This window comes from Xiphias gladius, chromosome 7, assembly GCF_016859285.1.
Source record: "Xiphias gladius isolate SHS-SW01 ecotype Sanya breed wild chromosome 7, ASM1685928v1, whole genome shotgun sequence".
Classification (NCBI taxonomy): Eukaryota; Metazoa; Chordata; class Actinopteri; order Istiophoriformes; family Xiphiidae; genus Xiphias; species Xiphias gladius.
In genome coordinates this window covers 2101409-2120877 of record NC_053406.1, presented here as the reverse complement: position 1 = coordinate 2120877, position 19469 = coordinate 2101409, and the positions used below count along the sequence as shown (strand labels likewise).

The 19469-nt window shown below is 41.1% G+C and overlaps 1 protein-coding gene across 9 annotated transcripts; it reads left to right on the top strand.

Annotated features, from left to right (window-relative positions):
• The first annotated feature begins 263 nt into the window (after nt 1–263).
• Nucleotides 264–18821, top strand: phf12b (PHD finger protein 12b). Of its 9 annotated transcripts, none has more exons than XM_040130873.1 (16): nt 264–320; nt 1421–1531; nt 1838–2019; nt 4195–4267; nt 4410–4866; nt 5749–5869; nt 5965–6097; nt 6219–6383; nt 6821–6964; nt 10674–11418; nt 13022–13126; nt 13281–13427; nt 13543–13638; nt 16205–16287; nt 16430–16568; nt 17635–18821. In XM_040130873.1, the coding sequence occupies exons 2-16, from the start codon at nt 1466–1468 to the stop codon at nt 18111–18113; spliced, it is 3135 nt and encodes a 1044-aa protein (XP_039986807.1). In that variant the 5' UTR covers nt 264–320; nt 1421–1465; the 3' UTR covers nt 18114–18821. The 9 variants fall into 9 exon arrangements, with proteins under 9 accessions (XP_039986807.1, XP_039986811.1, XP_039986812.1 ...); XM_040130877.1 differs by having other exon boundaries at nt 302–320; nt 1418–1531; XM_040130878.1 differs by lacking the exon at nt 264–320 and adding an exon at nt 540–560.
• The last annotated feature ends 648 nt before the right edge of the window (nt 18822–19469 follow it).

Below are 19469 nucleotides of genomic sequence, written 5' to 3'. Positions count from 1 at the left end.
GTGCGCAGCTTCAAGTGTATGTACACACTTAAAGCTGTTTTGTGATTTTGTCATGTAGTTGTATTTATTTTGGTTTCAGAAATTCCTTTGTTTTCTGTGTGTTTCTCTTCAACACTAAGTGCGTATTTTTATTTAGTTTGCCTGTCAGTCACGTACTCCACTTACCGACTGGAAAATATGTACATGACCATATGATGAAATTATGTAATGATCCAAGGTGAAAGACATAAGCACTACCCCTAGCGGTGGTTGTGGCGGCGGTAGTTATGGTGGTAGAAGCAGCTGTGGCAACAGTGATAATGATAGCAGTGATAGTTGTGGTAAGATTTGTCGTAACGCTGCCCGATTATTAGTATTATTAGTAGTAGTAATAGTATTTAGTTGCAGATACAGAAGTAGCGGTGCCAATACAACAGTGATACACAAAATGCGAGTTTTGGGACCAGTAACACTGGTAAAAGTGCGAGCTGCACAGCAACGGTATATTAAATTCAGTTGTAGAAGCAGCAGCAAGCTTACAGTCGTCACAATTGCTGGTTTAGCAGTAACAGCTAACAGCGGTGAGTGACGTTCGTTAGCAATAAGGCTAATGACAAAGACAGCAGTTAATGTTACTTCCTTTAACGGCAGGGACAGTAGTAGTGGCTAGTAGCAAAAGTAGACTGACATGAATACTGATATCTATCGGTGTAATTCTAGTACAAAAATAGCCGGATACAATGTACGCAATCCAGCCGCTCCTCGTTCCAATGTCTGTATCCTCGCAATTATCTATTTCCGTTCCAGTGCGCATGCGCTTCTGGCGGTTCGCGGTTGCGCCAATTGGTAAAGGATGTTGCTAGCAGCCAGTGTAGATGCACAGGCTTTTTCACAACAATAACACCAACCAAATTTGCATCTCCACGTACCTGATTTAAGGATTATACTTTCCGAACGCTATCGGAAACCGTGCATTGGACCGCACGACGCCGAATTTCCTTCTGAATATTTGGCTGCGTCTTCTGTTGACAATGGGATCGGAGGGGTTTGCAAATTTACAAGGCTCCTTATTGCCGGAGCAGAAACAAGAATCATGGCTGGCCAGCTAGGCCGCAGATGGATTTTGTAGCCAGCAGCAACAGTTTATTAATATAAAATACTGTAAGTGGGCTTGGCACTAGCACATAAAAGGTGGTGCTAAGCAGCCGGCGCTTTAATCACACAATTATCGTTGATTTTTGGTGTCTTTTTTGGGCCAACAGCACAAGCTACTGAGCCCGCTAGCTTCACAACCTTGACTGGTTGACGTCTTGCCTTCGTAGTTAGCTCCTGTAGCCAGCTAACGATAGCTAGCATCGCTTGGCCAGCCATCAGCTGGTCAAAAACATTAGGAAATAGAAATTTATTGTGGGATTTACTCTCATCGTTGTATGCCCAGTAGGCATTTGTATCGCAAATTCCTTTTGTAACGTCTGCCTCTGGATGAATGTGGGACAAAATGGAGACCCCGACGATTGTGTACGATTTGGATACCTCTGGGGGCTTAATGGAGGTGAGGTTGCTGTACTAGAAGGCCGTGATTAAGTGAAACATTCCCTTATAGCCAATGTTTTAATGTCTTTTCCATCATATTAATTGCGGTTATCATCGGACTACCATACCCTGCTGTCAAGCATTTCTTTGGGCAGCTAACTCGGTAGTTTGGGTTGGTAATGGAGGCCACAAGTTAAGCCGACCGCTTTCCCCAAGCTTAGCATGAAATGGCACAGCCAGCAAAAAGCTACATATTTTCCAACTGTGTAGGCAAACAGTCCAACAGGGCAACCGTGATCTCATACAACTGAATAACTTTTTACAGCAAATCCAAACACTGCTGGCGCCCCCGAAGTCCGAGGAGGTAGAGAAGAGGAATCGGAAGTTGGTGAGAGACGTCCGAAGGAGCGGCAGGGCCACCAACCATGACACCTGCGATAGTTGCCGGGAGGGGGGAGACTTGCTGTGCTGTGACCACTGTCCTGCAGCCTTTCACCTCCAATGTTGGTGAGTCACAGTTGTTTGAACAAAAGAGGCAGAACGCAGAGGGACACTAATGCATGCTCCGTGTAAAACAGACTGCAACTTTCGGTCGACTTAGCTGCATGCATAAATGCTTAATGATTGTTGAGGATTGTTCCCATGCTTAAGTTACGTTTTGTTCTTGGTGCTGCAGAAATGAGCATGTGACATATCACTGGAAGTATGCGAATTAACTCTGCCCCTGGCAGCTTTGAACGAAATAAAGAGATTTTACCAGTCGTCGTTGTTCAGTACATATGAGCAGCACAAAGCCGCGGTTCTTTCAGTGAATTTTCAACTTCAGCCATCGGTGGTTTCCTCATTTTCACAGTGTGTTCTTCTATACCAGTGAACCGAGGATGGCGATAGTGAGCCTTGTGGAGCACTTTGTAAAGTAGAATTTTAGTCCATAACGTTGCCCGGAGAATCACTTGCATGCTGAATTCACCAGTACACATCAACAAATCAAAACTTTCATATTACCGGTGTATTTGGTATACCAAAAGACAAACATTCAACTAGAAGTTTATTGAATAGAGTTTGGTGAGCAAGGAGAACAACTACTGACTTGACTGTGAAGGTATCGACTAACGTTAAGTAGCTAACCGTTGTGTTTCCTAATTTTTGGGGAATGTGTGTCATTTAATACATGGTGTCTCGTTCATTATTGTCAGTCTCATACGGGCAGAGTTTGTACAGAGCTAAATTTCATTCGTTATTGCCAAGAGAAGCATGTAAATAATACGTACAGGGGGCCAAAGGGAACGTGTGCATGTAGCCTCGTCTGTGAAAGTGGCTAGAATCAGCTTGCAGTCGGTCCTCCCCTCCTGCTGTGGCTGCAGCCAGTGGAGCCATTGCTGCTAAAAATGGAGTCGAGACTGCTTCTGTTTACAATATGGCGACCTCCCTGCTCTTTTTTTTTTCTATTCCACCGCCATTTTACCAACCTTTAAAATTAAGCTTTGAGAAAAAGGGGCTCATAAATAACACGGCCGAAATGTTCTGTCATTTTCTGAGATGGGGCAGCGGCATGGCATTGTCTGTTGTGGACATGTTGCAGAGGTCGTCCCTTTGTAGCGTTTCTTCGCTGCCGCTTAGCACGGCTCTCCGTTAAACGGCTGCTTGCACGATTATTTTAACTTTGGCATTTGGACGGGTTGAGTTCAGACTGTCATTTGGAAACGGCCAGACACGTTTTGTCTATATATGGTCAGGCCTGAGAATGGCTTCATCTGCACAATTAATGGTTATCTCACATCGCTGCATATTGGGAGGAAACCTGATGCATTGATGTGTATTATCTTAAAGGTAGTATTACAGAAGGCAACTTTTGATAATCTTTGCTTGTGAATGGGAGATTTTATGCTGTAAATTAGTCCTGTCCATTATGTATCAGTCATGACATTGGCCTCCTTGACTTGTTTTTGTGTCAACACATAGGCAGCAATTTCTTTTTTTGTTTTGGTCTGAGCATTTTTTTTTGAAATGTGAAATTTACTGTGTTCATTTAACTGGTAAATGTATAATTATTGTTGTTATGTATAATTGATTAGAATACTTGAAATATATTCTCATTGATATTATTCATATCACAATTTCCCCGGTGGGCAAACCAGGTACTTGGATAATCTGCCACCCCATTGGCGTGTATATTTTGTGTAGGATTTCTATTTTTTTTTTACTTTTTTATGTAAGATTTCCGTTCTTGGCAGCATTGTGATATGAATGAAAATGTATTTTAAATTGTGATGACCGTCCACATCCACTGTTTATTTTAATGTAAATATCAATCCCCTAGATAGAGGCAGAGGGTATAAAGTTTACTAGCTGATTAGTAACTTTTTTTTTTTTTTTTTTTTAAATGCTTATAGTGTTAGAAAAGGGCTTTACGGTCACTATCAATATGTATTTAAATCACTAAATGGTGCCGGCAACATTTGGATGTTGGATACCTAGTCTAGGAATATGGCTGTAGCCAAAAAGAAAATAATGTAATGTTTTTCACAATTTACAAGATATGTCTTCTATGCAAAAAATGTGATAAATAATCAAAGTTGGCTAAAGTTTTTAATCAAAATTAGACAACATAATTGTGAAGCACATCATCACTGCATGGACAGATGTTAAATGATAATGTTGCGTTTTATCTGTTTACCACAGTAACCCACCTCTAAGTGAAGAAATGCTTCCACCAGGGGAATGGATGTGTCATCGCTGCAATGTTCGGAAAAAAGTGAGAGACAGGTCTTCTCTAATACACTCCTTATCCTCCAATGTGACTATCATGGGACTGTTGAAATGCACAGAAAAGTATTTGTATGCTATACAGTATGGACAGATTCATCTGTGCTTTTGCCTTTGTTTGCTCTCGTCAGAAGCGAGAGCAGAAGTCGGAGCAGACCAATGGCCTACCGGAGAGGTCCTCGTCTAAGCGTTCTGCATCCCCAGCTGTGGAGCTGGAGCTCAATGCTGGCCCACTGCGGCTCGATGGCCTGCCTCCGGGGGCCGGAGCAGCAGGGCCTGGTTTACGTGTCGCCCAGGTACGCCTCTTGGACCGCAGGACGAGCAGTAGGCCAAGCAGCCGACCCGGGACGCCCACCTCCAACACTTCATCCACCCCAACCCCCTCCGAGGAGCAGAATGATGGGGAGGAGGAGGCAGCAGAACCTGAGGATGAAGTTCAGGGCACAGAGCTCGACGGTGCTTCGCTATCCGCTCCAACCCCACGCCTCCTCAAGAGGCCATTTCAGCTGCTAATAGCAGCTGCTATGGAGAGGAACCCCACACAGTTCCAGCTGCCCAGTGAGCTCACCTGCACCACTGCACTGCCAGGTCAGTCAGTCATTAAGAGTATCTAAACTTTCACTGTGAAGTAGTTTGTTCAACTTGCACATTATAGTATATATTCAGTTTTGTTGATGGTATAACAAACAGCTGAAAAATTTCTTTTCAAACTTCTCTGGCCTGGTAACCAATTTTTAGGTCCCAAATGACTGAAGACTCAAACAGTTAGAGCACTGCTAACTTGTCCTGTGAACCTGAGTTTTTGCCATACTTTAAATGTTATTTTCAAGAACATAAACGCTCCAAATAGGTTTTATACAAATGGTGATAAATTGTGCACCCTTGTTTGAGCCTGATTCCAAGGTTGAGAAACTTTGTAAACACCCTTTCTTGCGGAAAGTCTGTCATTCCAGAAATAAAACTAGAAGTAGAGGTAGATGAAGCAAAGTATGAAAGGTTGATATAGAAAGAAAGTACTGCATTGGGTTAGAAAATGTGTCCTGGAATATACCAAGCAACTTAGATTTTTTTATACATGATAGCATAACTAGAGGTTACAGATCATTCACAGTCAGAGCCCTGAAGCTATGGAATGAGCTTACTTAGGCAGTCAGGTCAGCAGAATCAGTGACCCCTTTTAAATCTTTTCTTAAAACATACTTTTATCAGAGAGCTTTTCCTGATTTTTGCTTTGTTTTTTTTTTTTTTTAAATTGATTGGTCTGTTGCTTATCACTATCGGAAATTGTTTTTATGATCTGCTTTTTTTAAAGTTTAAAGTTGTTGCTTATGTGAACCACTTTTGTAATGTGGGTTTAGAAAAGTGATCAACAAATGAAGATTGTTGTTGTTGTTGTTTTTAAAGATTATTATTATAGGGATATTTGGGTTGGATTTAATTTCAAATATTCCTGTCGTTTGGATTTTTTAGGCAGCAGTAAACGAAGGAGAAAAGAGGAGCTGCTAGGCAAACCATTCAGGAGGCCTCAGCATGAACTGGATCCTAATGGTCTGGTCCCTCTACCAGTTAAAGTCTGCTTTTCATGCAACAGGTCAGTACTGCCAGATGGCAGCATACACACAGATGTACACACAGACCTTAAATGTTTCATAACTTTAACTGAATTCCTTGTATTTCCTCTCACAGGAGTTGCAGGTTGGCTCCACTGATCCAATGTGACTATTGTCCCCTTCTGTTCCACATGGACTGTCTGGACCCCCCACTCACAGCTTTACCTGCTGGCAAATGGATGTGTCCAAACCATGTTGAGCACTTAGTGGTAAGAAGCATGGTCTTGGCTTCGAGCTAAACAAACGTTTTTTTTCTTTTTAGTTTGTCTCAGTCAATACGGTGCACCAGAATAATAAGTTTTCCATTTCAAATATTTGTCTGATATCCAGCTGAATCAGAAGAGCCTGAGCCTGTCCAGCCGCTGTCAGCTCTTTGACCAGTTCCAGGACAGGATGTCACAGCATGCCGTCAAGTTGGACTTCCTGCGTAGAGTCCATCGTCAGAACGCACCCAACCGGCGCACCACCCTCCAGCACAACAAGAAGACCATCAAGGTAGACTGGCTGCCTCATTGTGAGAACTTGGACAGCCTAATGGTAGCATTGTATTCTGTCTTCAGTATTTCTCCAGGTGTGGGGGTTTGGCCGTTAAGGGGTATCTTAAATAGTTTTTGTTTAGTCAGTCCTGAAATGCTCAGAGAGGCCAATGATGCACAGATAGAGGTGTGGAAAGTCAGTTAATGCAGTAACTGATACCCTTATCATTTACAATTATACATTGGTTCACAAATTTCAAATATTCATTCGTATACATTAATCGTGTTTGGTTTCCTCTTGCTAAATACTACAACAACAGGCAATTCTGAACAAAACACCCATTCCCACACAATCAATATGTGGGATACCCTGTTCATTCAAAGACATTAGAATATTTTATGAAAATTAAGGTTAAATCAAATCAATTATTTTTAACAATCACTGTTTGGTCACAGGTACCAGATGCCATTAAGTCCCACTACCAGAATCCTCCCCCCATGCTGCTTCCTGCAGGAGTTCACCAGTTGGAGCTGGTTTGTAGTGGTGTTCCTGACCATCAGCCCTCAAAGCACCTCACAACAGACGCCGAACAGCAGGAGGTAGGCAGAAAAAAACCTTTACATTAAGAGGAACTCGCTTTTTTCTTTCACTGCACACATAATTACATATCATTTTAGTTCCCATACATTTCATATTTTATGGTTTAAAAAAAGGGGCTTTTTCTGGTCAGAGTTAACTTATATTTCTCTGCTTGGATTTGAAAATTCGTTTCAGTCGAATTTGCTGGCCCATTCCATTGCCATAACGAAACAGGCAAGACTTAGAGGTGTACTTTGTGCATTGACCCTCGACTGTGGTAATAGGTACTGCACCAAGTATAAGAAGCAGAGTACTGGCTAACCATAACCCCAGTTTGCATTCATAGCTGTTGGAACGATAGCATTAGTATGCCTGATAAGCACAAAAAAAAACATTGTGAATGAACAAGATTTATTTCTCTACAGTTGCAGTAAAGACCATATATTGCGCTGCTGATAACTGGGAGGGGAAGGGGGCCGTAAGATGCAAGAAAGGGAAAGATGCTCTTGTGCTGCCTGAGGAAGAGCACCAAGCTTGAATCCTGTTGAAATCTAGAATAGCTGCTGATTAAAGATGTACCGAGATGCCAAGTACGGTACCAAGTCAGTGACTAAATTTAGGAAATTCTGACGGTACATGTTTTTCTACAGTACCGAAGGTACTATAGATGTAGGTACTGCAGATGTGATTCTTCTGAGAGAGCAGACGGGGACAGCATAATAACCCTACAAGCATTGCAGTCTGATGTCAAACTTGTAGAGAAAAAGAAGAAGGCAAGCTGAGTAAACAATAACAACCACGTGTGGAATGATAGTGGCAAGTGTGGGTGCAGCAACAGGTCCGCAGCAACTTGTGGAGAAAAAAAAACGTGCCAAGACTGGCGGATTGGAGATATTTTGCATTTGACGCAGGTCATCAGGAACAAGCCAGTATGCAAACAGTGTCACAGAGCATTTCAAATGGAAAGAGGAAACACCTCAATTATATAAGCAGTTCAGGGACAGACATCCAGATCTGTACAGAATTCAAGCGTTAACTTTTATTTTAACATGTCATCAAAATGTTCATATCCTGAAATGTTACCGTTATTGTTTGCAAATTGCAACATCTGTCATCTGTTATAGCAATGCTGAACACACAACAATCAGCAGCTCACATAGCAATAACCCCTTATGTGAGTTAGCCTACTAACCTTGTGAGCACCTATCGTTCATTGTGTCAAAATATAGCTGTGACTTTTTAAAACATTTTCCCTGTCACCTTGTTAGTCAATGTACTGCTTGCACACTTGACTAAACGTGTGTGTGTGTGTGTGTGTGTGTGTGTGTGTGTGTGTGTGTGTGTTTGCACCAGCCTCTGTTGTTTTCTCCCCTTCTCCATGGTATTGAATTTGCTATCAAGAATTTCAATGGTATTGCTACTGACTACTACATTCTGGTATCGTGACATTCCTGCTGCTGATCCAAGCCTTTTCTGAGTTCTACAGGCGGTTTAGTGTTTTTGTGCACATATTGAGCATATTAGTAGAGTATAGAGAGTATATCAGTCACGAGACATTTTTCTCCATAGAGTACTTTTACTTGTATTGGAGTATTTTGCAGTGGTGTGCATACTTTTTCTTCAGTGAAGGATCTGAATACTTCACTACAGGTGTTGGCTTGCACCCAAACACAAATAAATACAGACAAGACTGTCAAAACCATTTTAGTCTCAGAATGAAACCATAAAAGATTAGTCCAAGAGAGTCCAAATAAGCCTGAGATTGAAAGAACAAGACAGTAACAAAACAGTCTAAGCTTTAACCAGCTCTCAATACTTTCAAACCTGTTTATATCAGAGTTAACATAACCTTAAAAATCACTTAATACACTAGTTTTGAGCACTCAGGATTAAGAAATCATTAGCAGTGTGGTCACTTCTAAAGTATTGCAGAGGGAAGCATATTGTTACTTTCTGATCATATAGCTCTGCTTGCAAAGTCTGGTCATTTTCATCCAAATCCAGGTCACCATGTGGTTCTCGACGCTGTCGGCTACATCTCAAGAGACTACAACTCATAATCATGAAGGACTTCCTTCACTTTGCTAAACGGAAACGAAAGGACTTTGTCACCTTACCTAAACTGAGGCAGCAGAGTATTAATGCTTAAAATGCTCATGTCACACATTTATCTATTATACTGTTTCCTGTAAGCATCACCACTTCTGCTGAATCTCAACTAACCTAAAACAACCACTTTATAGAAATAAAGCCTATTCCAGGCTCAGAATGCACTAGTAGTTACATCCAAAAAACCCAGTGGCATGTCAGACATTTAGAGACCTTTCGTTGATAATATACTTATAGACTTAACATATCACTTTCTACACTACAAGGCCAGAGAACACGGTCACATCAGAACAGAGGAAACATCAGCTAATTTGGAATGACTCACACAGACACCCCAGCCCAACATAGCTTTTCACAATGTCTCTCTCTCTGCCTCTGCTGTGGGTGTTTTGGTAATTTTGAACCCAATTCTCACTTCTCTGATTCTTACAGCCTTTCGACCGGATGATGAGGCTTTATCTTACTTATAAATCTGCCACGACAGATGACAGTTGAGAAATAATAGCTCTAACAGATGCAATAGATGTAGTCTCCCAGGTTCCTGAAAACTGATTAGATTAAGGCAGCATCAATTATACAAAACAAACAATACATTAATGAAACTGGAGATTTTCAGGAGTTGCTTAAATTTGTGAATTCATTAACTGTGGCATTAACTGTCTTCACTGTTCCTAACAGTTTCATACCACAACCAGTCTCTCTTTGATTTCGCTTTGTTACACTAATCTGTAACATACCAGAAGCGGGGTGTACATTCTTCCAGGAGCTCATCAAAAATAATTCAGTGGCTAAACAGTTCACTATACAGTTCAATGATTCACCCTACTTATGACAAATTAGTCCAATGATAGAATTTTTTTTCTTGTTGATCCTGGCCAGTAGCACACCAAGTAAGACAAAAGGAAAAGTTTTTAAAAAATTAAAAACTAGAAAATGTGCTCAGTAGACCCAAAAAGTCTCCTATGTCAAAATGCTGTACTTCATAGGCAGTGTCTTGTATGAACAGCACATCCCAGTAAGCACAGTTTACCATAAGCCTATCTAACCCTACAATCTCTTTGCCTCGACTGTCTGGCATTAAAGGTTACAGTGACCCTTATGAGTTATTACAGTAGCCAGTTTAACATGTATTCAGCAATTATTCGTGTACACATTGTGGTGAGGTTTGCCTTGATTATGGATGTCTTTGGATTCAGGTAGGAGCTCCTCTCTTAACTAGGGAAATACAAAGTTCAATTTTTTAAGAATATGACTGCTGGTTTCATTAAATTTCACATTGGCACATATTTGTTGATCAGAAGACCTATTGAAAATTCAGTGTTTAGGTTTTCAAGCCAAGCTAACCTCACTTTGTGACATAAAATACTTTAAAACAGTATATATAGGCATAAAAGGATGTACACTTTTTTTTTTCTTTCTCCACTGACTCTGGATAGGTAGAATAAATGGTCCACATAAATCATACTGGCTGTACGTTAATTCAAAATATTGTAACAAAAGAAAAATGATGGTATTGATTCATCCTGTGATATAAATGTCACTGTTAGATAGGACAGACTTCTATAAAGGATTGATGGTTGCTTCTTATGTAATAAAACATGGTTCTGCTGTGTTGAACAGTGGCTTCAGGATGTCATTGCCCTCCAGTGCAGCATCATGCGACATCTATCAATCAAGCAGAAGGCTTCATCCACAGCAACCACCCTGTCTTCAGGAACATTGTCGCCAGAGTCGGAGTCTGAGCAGAAAGTCAGTGCTAAATCCTGTGTAACATCAGAGGACATGAAAACTCAGGCCTCTTTAGGAAGGACTTCTTCCCCCGACCCCTGCTCTAAAACCTGCAGTATACCTGATGAGCCCCAGGGGGCCTCTCTTTCAAGGGACACCCCAGCAGAGCTGGGTGTTTGTAAATGCCACATGACACCATGTCAGAACTGCAGGAAACCCAACGGACCTCTAGCAGAGGAGTGTCAGCCTCCCAAAGCCAATGGACCTGTAGACTGTAACAGTTCCCCAGACTCCTGCAGGCAGGTTGAGCTGCAGCACAGAGTGAAGCCCGGTACAACACCCACAGACTCAGCTCCTACCTCTGGTCTGGTGAACCACATAGGTGCAGAAATGGTTAAAAAGGAGCCTGGAAGCACTACAGAGGCCTGCGCTCAGAAAAACTGCCCCACTGCCCCGACGATATGGCCCCATAGCGGCCATCACAACCACAGGAACCAGATGGTGCTTCAGGAGGAGTGTATGACCAGCAATGAAAAACCCTCCTACTCCATCACCAGCAGTGCCCGCTCAGACACACCAACTAAAGGCAATCAGGAGCATGAGTCAGCCAAGCTGGGATTGTCATCACCTACTCCAGGTACACATTCATTAAGCAATATACCTCTCACCTCTGATTAGCTTCACAGGTACATTTGAGGTTCTCAGGGGATTTCATAAACTGTTTAACACCATAGTAGTCTGTATTCAGTAACATTTATGACTACTAATGCTGCTACTAATGATGTATAAATTTATTGTTTTTGTTCATTATTTAGTTTGCAAAATGTACCAAAAAAACATATCACAAGGTACCTATTATTTGATACTCTGTCATGTTGAATGGCAGTTTTGAACAATTGCATAGCAGCTATTAGGGAAGCAGTCATTCAGTCATTGCCAGTAGCTAGATCGACATAAAGTGAAGCAGGCGGTTCTCTTCTGGAAGAATTGATTGACACTAGGCCTGCATTGCTTATTTCACCTGCGTTTCCCAAATCCTAGAAAAACACAACATGTATAGACAGATGAAAATGAGTAAATATTCAGTCCAGAGTGCCATGTTTTTCCATCTGCTGAATATCTCAAGAACAAGAACAACAACAAAAACTGAAGTATGGCGGTCTTTCACCTAATTCCCTGCGCCACTTTTGCTTTGATTAAATCTAAGGCTTATTTGTTTGCCATTCAATTCTATGAGACATTTGGCAGAGGTAAATAATCTTTTGTCTGGCAACACAGAACTATGAACTGGCCCTAAGATGTTTAACTGTTGCCATGTTTCATCTGCCTAGTTAAAACATGGAAAGCATTTTGATTTTGGTAAATTGAAAATACTACATTTTTAAAATAAATAATAAGATACATTTTCTGCCCTTCCATTCTTTTTTTAAATTTACTCTGATATCTGGTATCAGCTCACCTTGTGCTCTGGGATATTGTGAAGGGCATTTTTGACTGTTTTCTGATGTTTCATTGACCAAATAATTAATCAAAAAATAATCAGTCTGATTGATTGACAAAAATAATTATTACTTGCCCTAATTGGATGTCTAACAAGTGGGAGGGGGGAGGTCTTAGGATGCAGAAGGGTACGGCCTTGAATATGTGTTGTGAAATTAAAGTCCAACTGAACAGCAATAAGGAGCCAGACTTAGGTAGCCCAAAGGCAGTAATGGTGGTAAAAAAAAACAACATTGTAATTCTACATATTGAGGTATTTAAATGAAAAAAAATGTTGAGTTACACAGGGTGAATTCAGTACCAAACAGCTGCACAATCTAATAACTGCAATACGCCGCTGCAATACAGCTACTTTTGTGAGACTTGACATGTTGAAGGGTGTTAAATCAAGTCTGCTGTTATTTTTGCAGCTTGTTAGTGTTCAGACAGTTCCACTTTAGACTGTTCTCCATTGTTACTGAGATACTGAGCAACACTTTATAGCAGACTGTAGCCTAACAGGTCCCTCTTGTGGTCGCTGGCAACCATTCCCCAGTTGTTTCATGCTGAAGTGAGATTTTGGAAGTAACAAAACGCATTGAAATAATTTAGTTCATAGTTTAAAAGAGGTTATTGTATATAAAAATGAATGACTGGATGAATGAATAAATTTACTTTCCACTCAAATGTCAATGAGCAAACCTCCATATCAGTCTCAGTTCGTTGACCGCATGTTGTCCCTCCGTGTTTGTCATCCACAGACATAAAGGCTGGATCTGGACTGATGGACTCAGTGCTGCCCAGCACTCTCCCCTCAATCACTAACCTGTCCAGCTGCACGAAAGATGGGAAGAATGATGATGGAGGTTGGTGTCCTCACTCAGTAGGGAGATGTGGCAATATTGAACCATTGTGGTATTGCAGAAATGTCATGTCTGTAATGAAGCAAACAAATAGTATAATTACCTTCTAATGGTCTTGTGTGCGTGCGTCTGTGTGTGTTCGCCCGTGTGCGTGCAGGGATTGAGCTGGACAAACTGGATGCAGAGATGATCAAACTCTTGGCCTGGCAGAGGATCCAGCAGCTTTTCCCCCCCAAAGCCCCCAGCACCCTGCTTCCCCCAGTGACCAGTGATGCCCCCAAAATGCCATCACCCCACCCAGACAGTAAGACAACAATTTACCTCTTTCATTTCAAAACTTCTTACTGTTAAGGTTTAACAGCATGCATGTTTCCTGAAACTGTTTCCAAAGTTTTAAAACCTGAATGTCTTCCTACCAGGTCAGAAGAAGGTGCAGGCGCGAGCTGTCTTCTACCCTCTGACAGGAAAAGGAGGAGCTGTCAGCATGTGCTATAGAACATTATACATAGGATCTGGTAAGACATGCAGACTATATTGTGTCCGACTTCAAACATTCAGCCAGCTGCATTTGTGCACAATTGAAAGTAGTATGTGCTTCTGTAGATTGTTAGAATTATTGTTAATAGTTCACTGATACATATTTTTCAACAGCTGGTGCTGGTATGTTGACTAGGATTGAATATCAAATCTTCAGATGATTTTATAATATCAACTGATATCTGTCTGTAGCACCAATTATAGAAAACTTGTCAAATAGATAAATCTGGCCTCAAATACTTGCTCAGTTTCATGTTTGTTTTGTTTTTTTAAACTTATTCTTTGATCAGTTTCTTATTTTAAAACATAATTTCACAAATTCCAAGACTGTTTTATTTAAGCAAAGTTCTTATAGAGCTGCTTTTGTTTAGACCAGGGGTTGTCATCATTTTTTGGCTTTTGTCCCTTTTTGAAAAGCAGTGTGCACTCGTGACACCTTGTACATTTTATGTCCGTGTTCTACCCGTGGAATGACATTCTCAATTGAAAAGTTTTTAGAAGTACAGTCTAGTATTTTGACAATAAAAAAGAAAATATTACAGAAAAATTAATAAAACGCGATTTATATAGCAGAGGTATGGAAAGTGGCAAGAAAAAGTATGTGAACCCTTTGGAATTACTCTGTTGTCTGTATTAATTGGTCATAAAATGTAAACTGATCTTCATCTGTAAGTCAAGTACAGACAAAAACAATGTGCTTTAGCTCTTAACACACAATTATAATCTCTCCTGTCTTTATGGAACATGGCCATTAAACATTAATAGTGCTGGTGGAAAAAGTAAGTGAACCTTTATGAATTTGGCAGCAATAACCTCAAACAAGCGATTTTGTGTAGCTGCAGACTTGTACAACGTTCAGGATTAATTTTGGACCATACTTCCTTACACAGCTGCTTCAGCTCAGCCATATTCTCAGGATGTCTGGTGTGAATGTCTCTCTGAGCTCATTCCACAGCATCTCTATGGGGTTAAGGTCTGTGATCTGACTGGGCCACTTCAAAATGCAGATTTTCTATATTTGAAGTCATTCTGTAGTAGATGTACTTCAGTGTTTAGCTTCATTGACTGAGCTTCGGCGGGCGAACATCCACCCTGACATTATCCTGTAAGACACTGTGATAAACTTGGGAATTCATTTTCCCTTCAATGATGCCGAGCTGTCCGTGGCCCAGAGGCAGCAAAGCAGCAAATCATGCTGCTCCCTCCACCGTACGTCACCTTAGGGATGATGTTTTCATGTCGGTATGCAGTGACCTTTTTACGCTTCGGTACTGCATGTTCTTCCTAAACAATTCAACCTTAGTTTCATCAGTCCACAAAACATTTTCCCAGTTTTATTGAGGACTGTCAGTGTGTTCTTGGCAAACTCCAGGCTCATAGAGAATTTTTTTTTTTTTTTTTTTTTTGGCTACCAGCAGCATGGAGCATAGTGTCCTGCCATTGACACCATGCCATTGCATTTGACAGACTCATGGACAGAGATGTTAACAATCTCCAACAATTCATTTAAGCCTTTAGGTGTCTCTGGCTTTTTACCTCACTGAACATTCTTTGTCCTGTGAATGCCTGTTCAAGGTTCACTCTTGTTTTACATCAGCTTCTATCACTCTCCCTCTTCACCTTCTTTGCCTCCTCTGACAACGGGGCTCTATTTCTTTTGCCGGGTAGAGTTTCCACAGTTACTCTGGTTGTTCCACCCTCTGCCATTTCCACTACCTGGCGAAAGCTACTGATAGCTACTGGGGAGGACAAAAGCGCTATCCTCTTCTCATTTTAGTTGTGCAATAGCAGACGCACTTCCTTTGTGCCGTAAATTGTGCCTTCATTTTTTCGGGAGAGTTCGTACCCAGTGGCAGACAGAATTGCATAGTGCATCCCTGATAGGCTTATAGGACACCAATGTAAATGCATATGGTGTCATTTTCTATAGCCATTATATTGTGCAATCAACATTTACTTCATAATGACAAGTTAAAGCAAAAAAAACTTTAAATTAGATTGTGTTTGTTCAGAAATGTAACACATAAAGATTTGACCGTATTTTACGACAAACTGGTACATAAATGGAGATAACTCCAAAGGGTTAACTTTTTCTTCCCACTCTGTTTCCTATTCTGTTCATGAATTTATCAACCCTCAGATAGATCTTGTGACTGGAAACCACTTATTTAGACATTTAACTTTGGCTTCCTTTTTATTTAAAAAAAAAAAAAAAGAAAAGACCAAAACAATACTTTATACTTTTTTATCTGGACCAGAGCTTGGGTACTGCATTGGCAATAGTTGAGAGAAAAAAAAATTAAAAATTGAACAGCACCCACCCCTGGTGTTGAACTTGCATTGTGGTGACAGTGTATACATTGTACTAATGTTCATCTTTTAATGGCATTTAGACCAACATGAGACTAAAACTTGCAGCTATGTACTTGATATCTGTAGTGGGGTAGCACTGCATAAAAACCCTTAAATTTGTCTTAGATGAGCATTATTGAGTTTTGCCATAAACCCGCAATTTACTACGTTTTGTAATGTTATTTTGTAAAGGTGCTGACATGGACGTGTGCCTTACAAACTATGGTCGTTGCAACTACATATCGGGGAAACATGCCTGTATTTTCTACGACGAGGTATGGGCTTTTTGCTGTATTGCTTAAATGTAGAAGTATGATATTGTCCTGTGCCACGAATCTCCACCTCTTCCTATTAAGCGCATGGAGGTACTGTTTTTGTTGTTGGACATAGTATGAATGGTCTGTGTGTCCTTTTTAGAATACCAAGCATTATGAGCTGCTCAACTACAGTGAGCATGGCACCACGGTGGACAACGTCCTCTACTCATGTGACTTCTCTGAGAAGGTCTCACCATCTCAACCCAGCGGTCTGGTGGCCAAGGTCCAGGGCATCATCCGTGAGTACATCGCATTATTAAAACACACTAAATTGTTAAAGCTCTCTCAGCTGTGTGCAGTTTGGAAAGTCATCAGCGAGCCAAGTCTCATTTCACCAGATCAAACTTCATTCCACAAATGCAGTCAAAATAATTGCGCTACAGTGGCACTGGAGTGGATCTGTAGCACAGTGCTCCATGTCAGAAAACAACAGCTAAAATCCTTCAGAACAGCTTGTGTCAAAGACAGGATGATGATGGTGTTGCGAATAAACAGCCCAGTGGTTGTTATTATACACACACGGGAGAGGAACAGTATTTGGCACAGCATGAGTGAACCAACTTCCAACCCTGCCTTCAGGTGGCAATCAAACATGCCTGCACAAACCCTCAATCTTATTTTTCAGTTTATTGCTGTTGTTCAGTGCAATCTGACAAAGCATATCAGTTGCTTCATCACACAGGCTCTTATCTTATCTGGATGCTACCATTCTATTGAATCCAGGAGGGTCAATAGACACTATAAAAATCCACAGGGTTGTTTTCTTTTTTGTGTATTGGCAGCACTGTAGAAAAACATGGATGTAGCACCTATGACCTCACACACAGGCTCTGAAAAGAAGCTCTGAAACATGGCTTTTTTTGTTGATTCCTACCATGGTGGGGAGAGAGAATCTAAATCTAGGGAAGGATGTTTGGGTGGAGCTGAGGTTGAATGAGCAAGCAGCAGCCACCACGTCTGTCTGTGATAGGCTAACGCACCTGTCAATTCAACGGACTCCAATGAAAACGGAAATAGTAATTTTAGAAACCACCAGTGAGGCACACATTAAAGCCAGTGGAACTAAACCCTAATTTATGTACCAAATGGGTTATGTATCAAATGGCACTGGTTAAATGTTCTCCATTTTGAACCCTCCATTCATCGCCTCTAATGGCATTAAAAAAAACCTGTAGGCCTGTATATTGAGTGGCACAACCTTTTACTGCTGTTGTTTCCTCCTCCCTTTCTAAATTGCAGTGATAACGTTCACGTCACTGCCTTCATGGGTACCTATCTCCAAATTTCTCTCTATGATCTCTGCAGGTCGCAGTAAGAAGCGTGAGGAGGGCGAGGGTTCCGGCTCCGCCGTGGGTTTGTTGCCAGCAGGTGGAGTGATGAGCAGCCAGCCTCAGGGCAGCTCCGACCTCTTGTGCACCTGTAAGGCGAGCAGCTCCAGCCTGATTGGAGGCAGCGGGGCAGGGTGGGAGGGCACGGCCCTGCTCCACCATGGCAGCTACATTAAACTGGGCTGCCTCCAGTTTGTCTTCAGCATCACTGAGTTTGCCAGTAAGCAGCCCAAAGAGGAGCAGACCGCTACATCTGCCGCCACTTGTGCTGGCCCCACCAGCAGCAATGCAGCCAGCACCACTACCAACACCGCCCCCACCTCCACCTCCACACCACCACTACCACCACTGCCCAACACTGCCACAGTGAGCAGCCCTTCCAGCCAGGATGAGGCGGAAACCGAGACTGTCCCTCCCCACCAAGTGCCCATACTGCACTCAAACTCTGTTCCATAACCCGCACAGGAAGTCCTGCCCTCCCTCCTTTTGTTTTGCACCTTCTGAGTCACAATGAAGGGAAAGCTGCACAGCTGGTTGGTCAACAGGGAAAAGTTTATTTTTTCATTTTTAATGGTTTATATCTTTGCATGAACAAGTATTATTGACAATCTCTTCTGTTTTTGAATGACTGACAGTAACTTTTTGTTCACTTCAGACAGTTTGAGCAACATTATTTACCTTTGCTCAGTTTTTCTTTTGCCAGTATATTAGTTATGTATGGTGTACCATTACTCTGTCAGTCATCCCATTTAGCACAAACTGTTTATTTTGTAGTATTGAATTCCATACATTCTAATTTCTTTTGCTGCTTTTGCACCACAGGTAGCTATATATGTATGAAAACATACATGCTTATACACTATGATATGTATATATAATGTAAATATATATAATTCAGTGCCTCTCAATTGGAGAAACACTGGATTTCATGTAGATTTACCATTTTTTGGTTTTTAACTGTACAGTTCATGGAATTTGTGATACTGTGTAGAGTACCAGAAGTTTTGTGATAAAACTTGTTCCTAGTCTGTATTTTCCGCTGTAGTCCATCTGTAAATACCGTGTTGTTTTAGCACTCATTTTAACATCTTGTGCTGCTCTGTATATAAGCACTCTTTGTCTGTATCTGCTTGTCTGTTCAAACCTGTAAATACAGAAAGATTTTCTAAGAACAAACTCCATGGATATGTGTTCTGTTATTTTCAGACTATTGAGTCCACTTTAGACTTTGTATTTTCCATTTTCTTATTCAAGTCACAGTGCTAGTAAAGGTTAGAATTAAGTATTTGAAAGTGTGTCCAGAAAAGCTCGTGTTTAATGCCATGTTGCTCTAAAACGGGTGTACAAACTTTGTTTTTAAAAGGCAGCCAAATTCAGTGATGTGAAAATGCCTGAGGGGCAACTGTGTCTCTGGACATACTTTTGAGCCATAACAAAGTCACATGCAAACACACCTTACTGTAATCATTTTATTTTCAGTGAAATAACAATTGTCTTATGTTGAAATGGCAGTTTAGCCAAATTTAAGCCACTCAGGTGTGAACAGGTCTCTACAAAACAACTGAGCCTTTCTTTCACCTCTCGAATCCTTTTTAAAAGTTCCATGAAGCTGAGAAATATCTTTACCTCCTGTTCATTTTTATCCATGGCTTTGACAGTAAACTGTAACAGGTAATGAAGTGTTAGCTGTTAACAATCAAGTTCAGAACATACACAATCTGTTTAAACTGGATGTTCATCGAGAAGCCGACTGTAAACTGGCTCAGGTCTTTTAACAGACAGTTATACAACAGTCTTTCGTGTCACATCTAC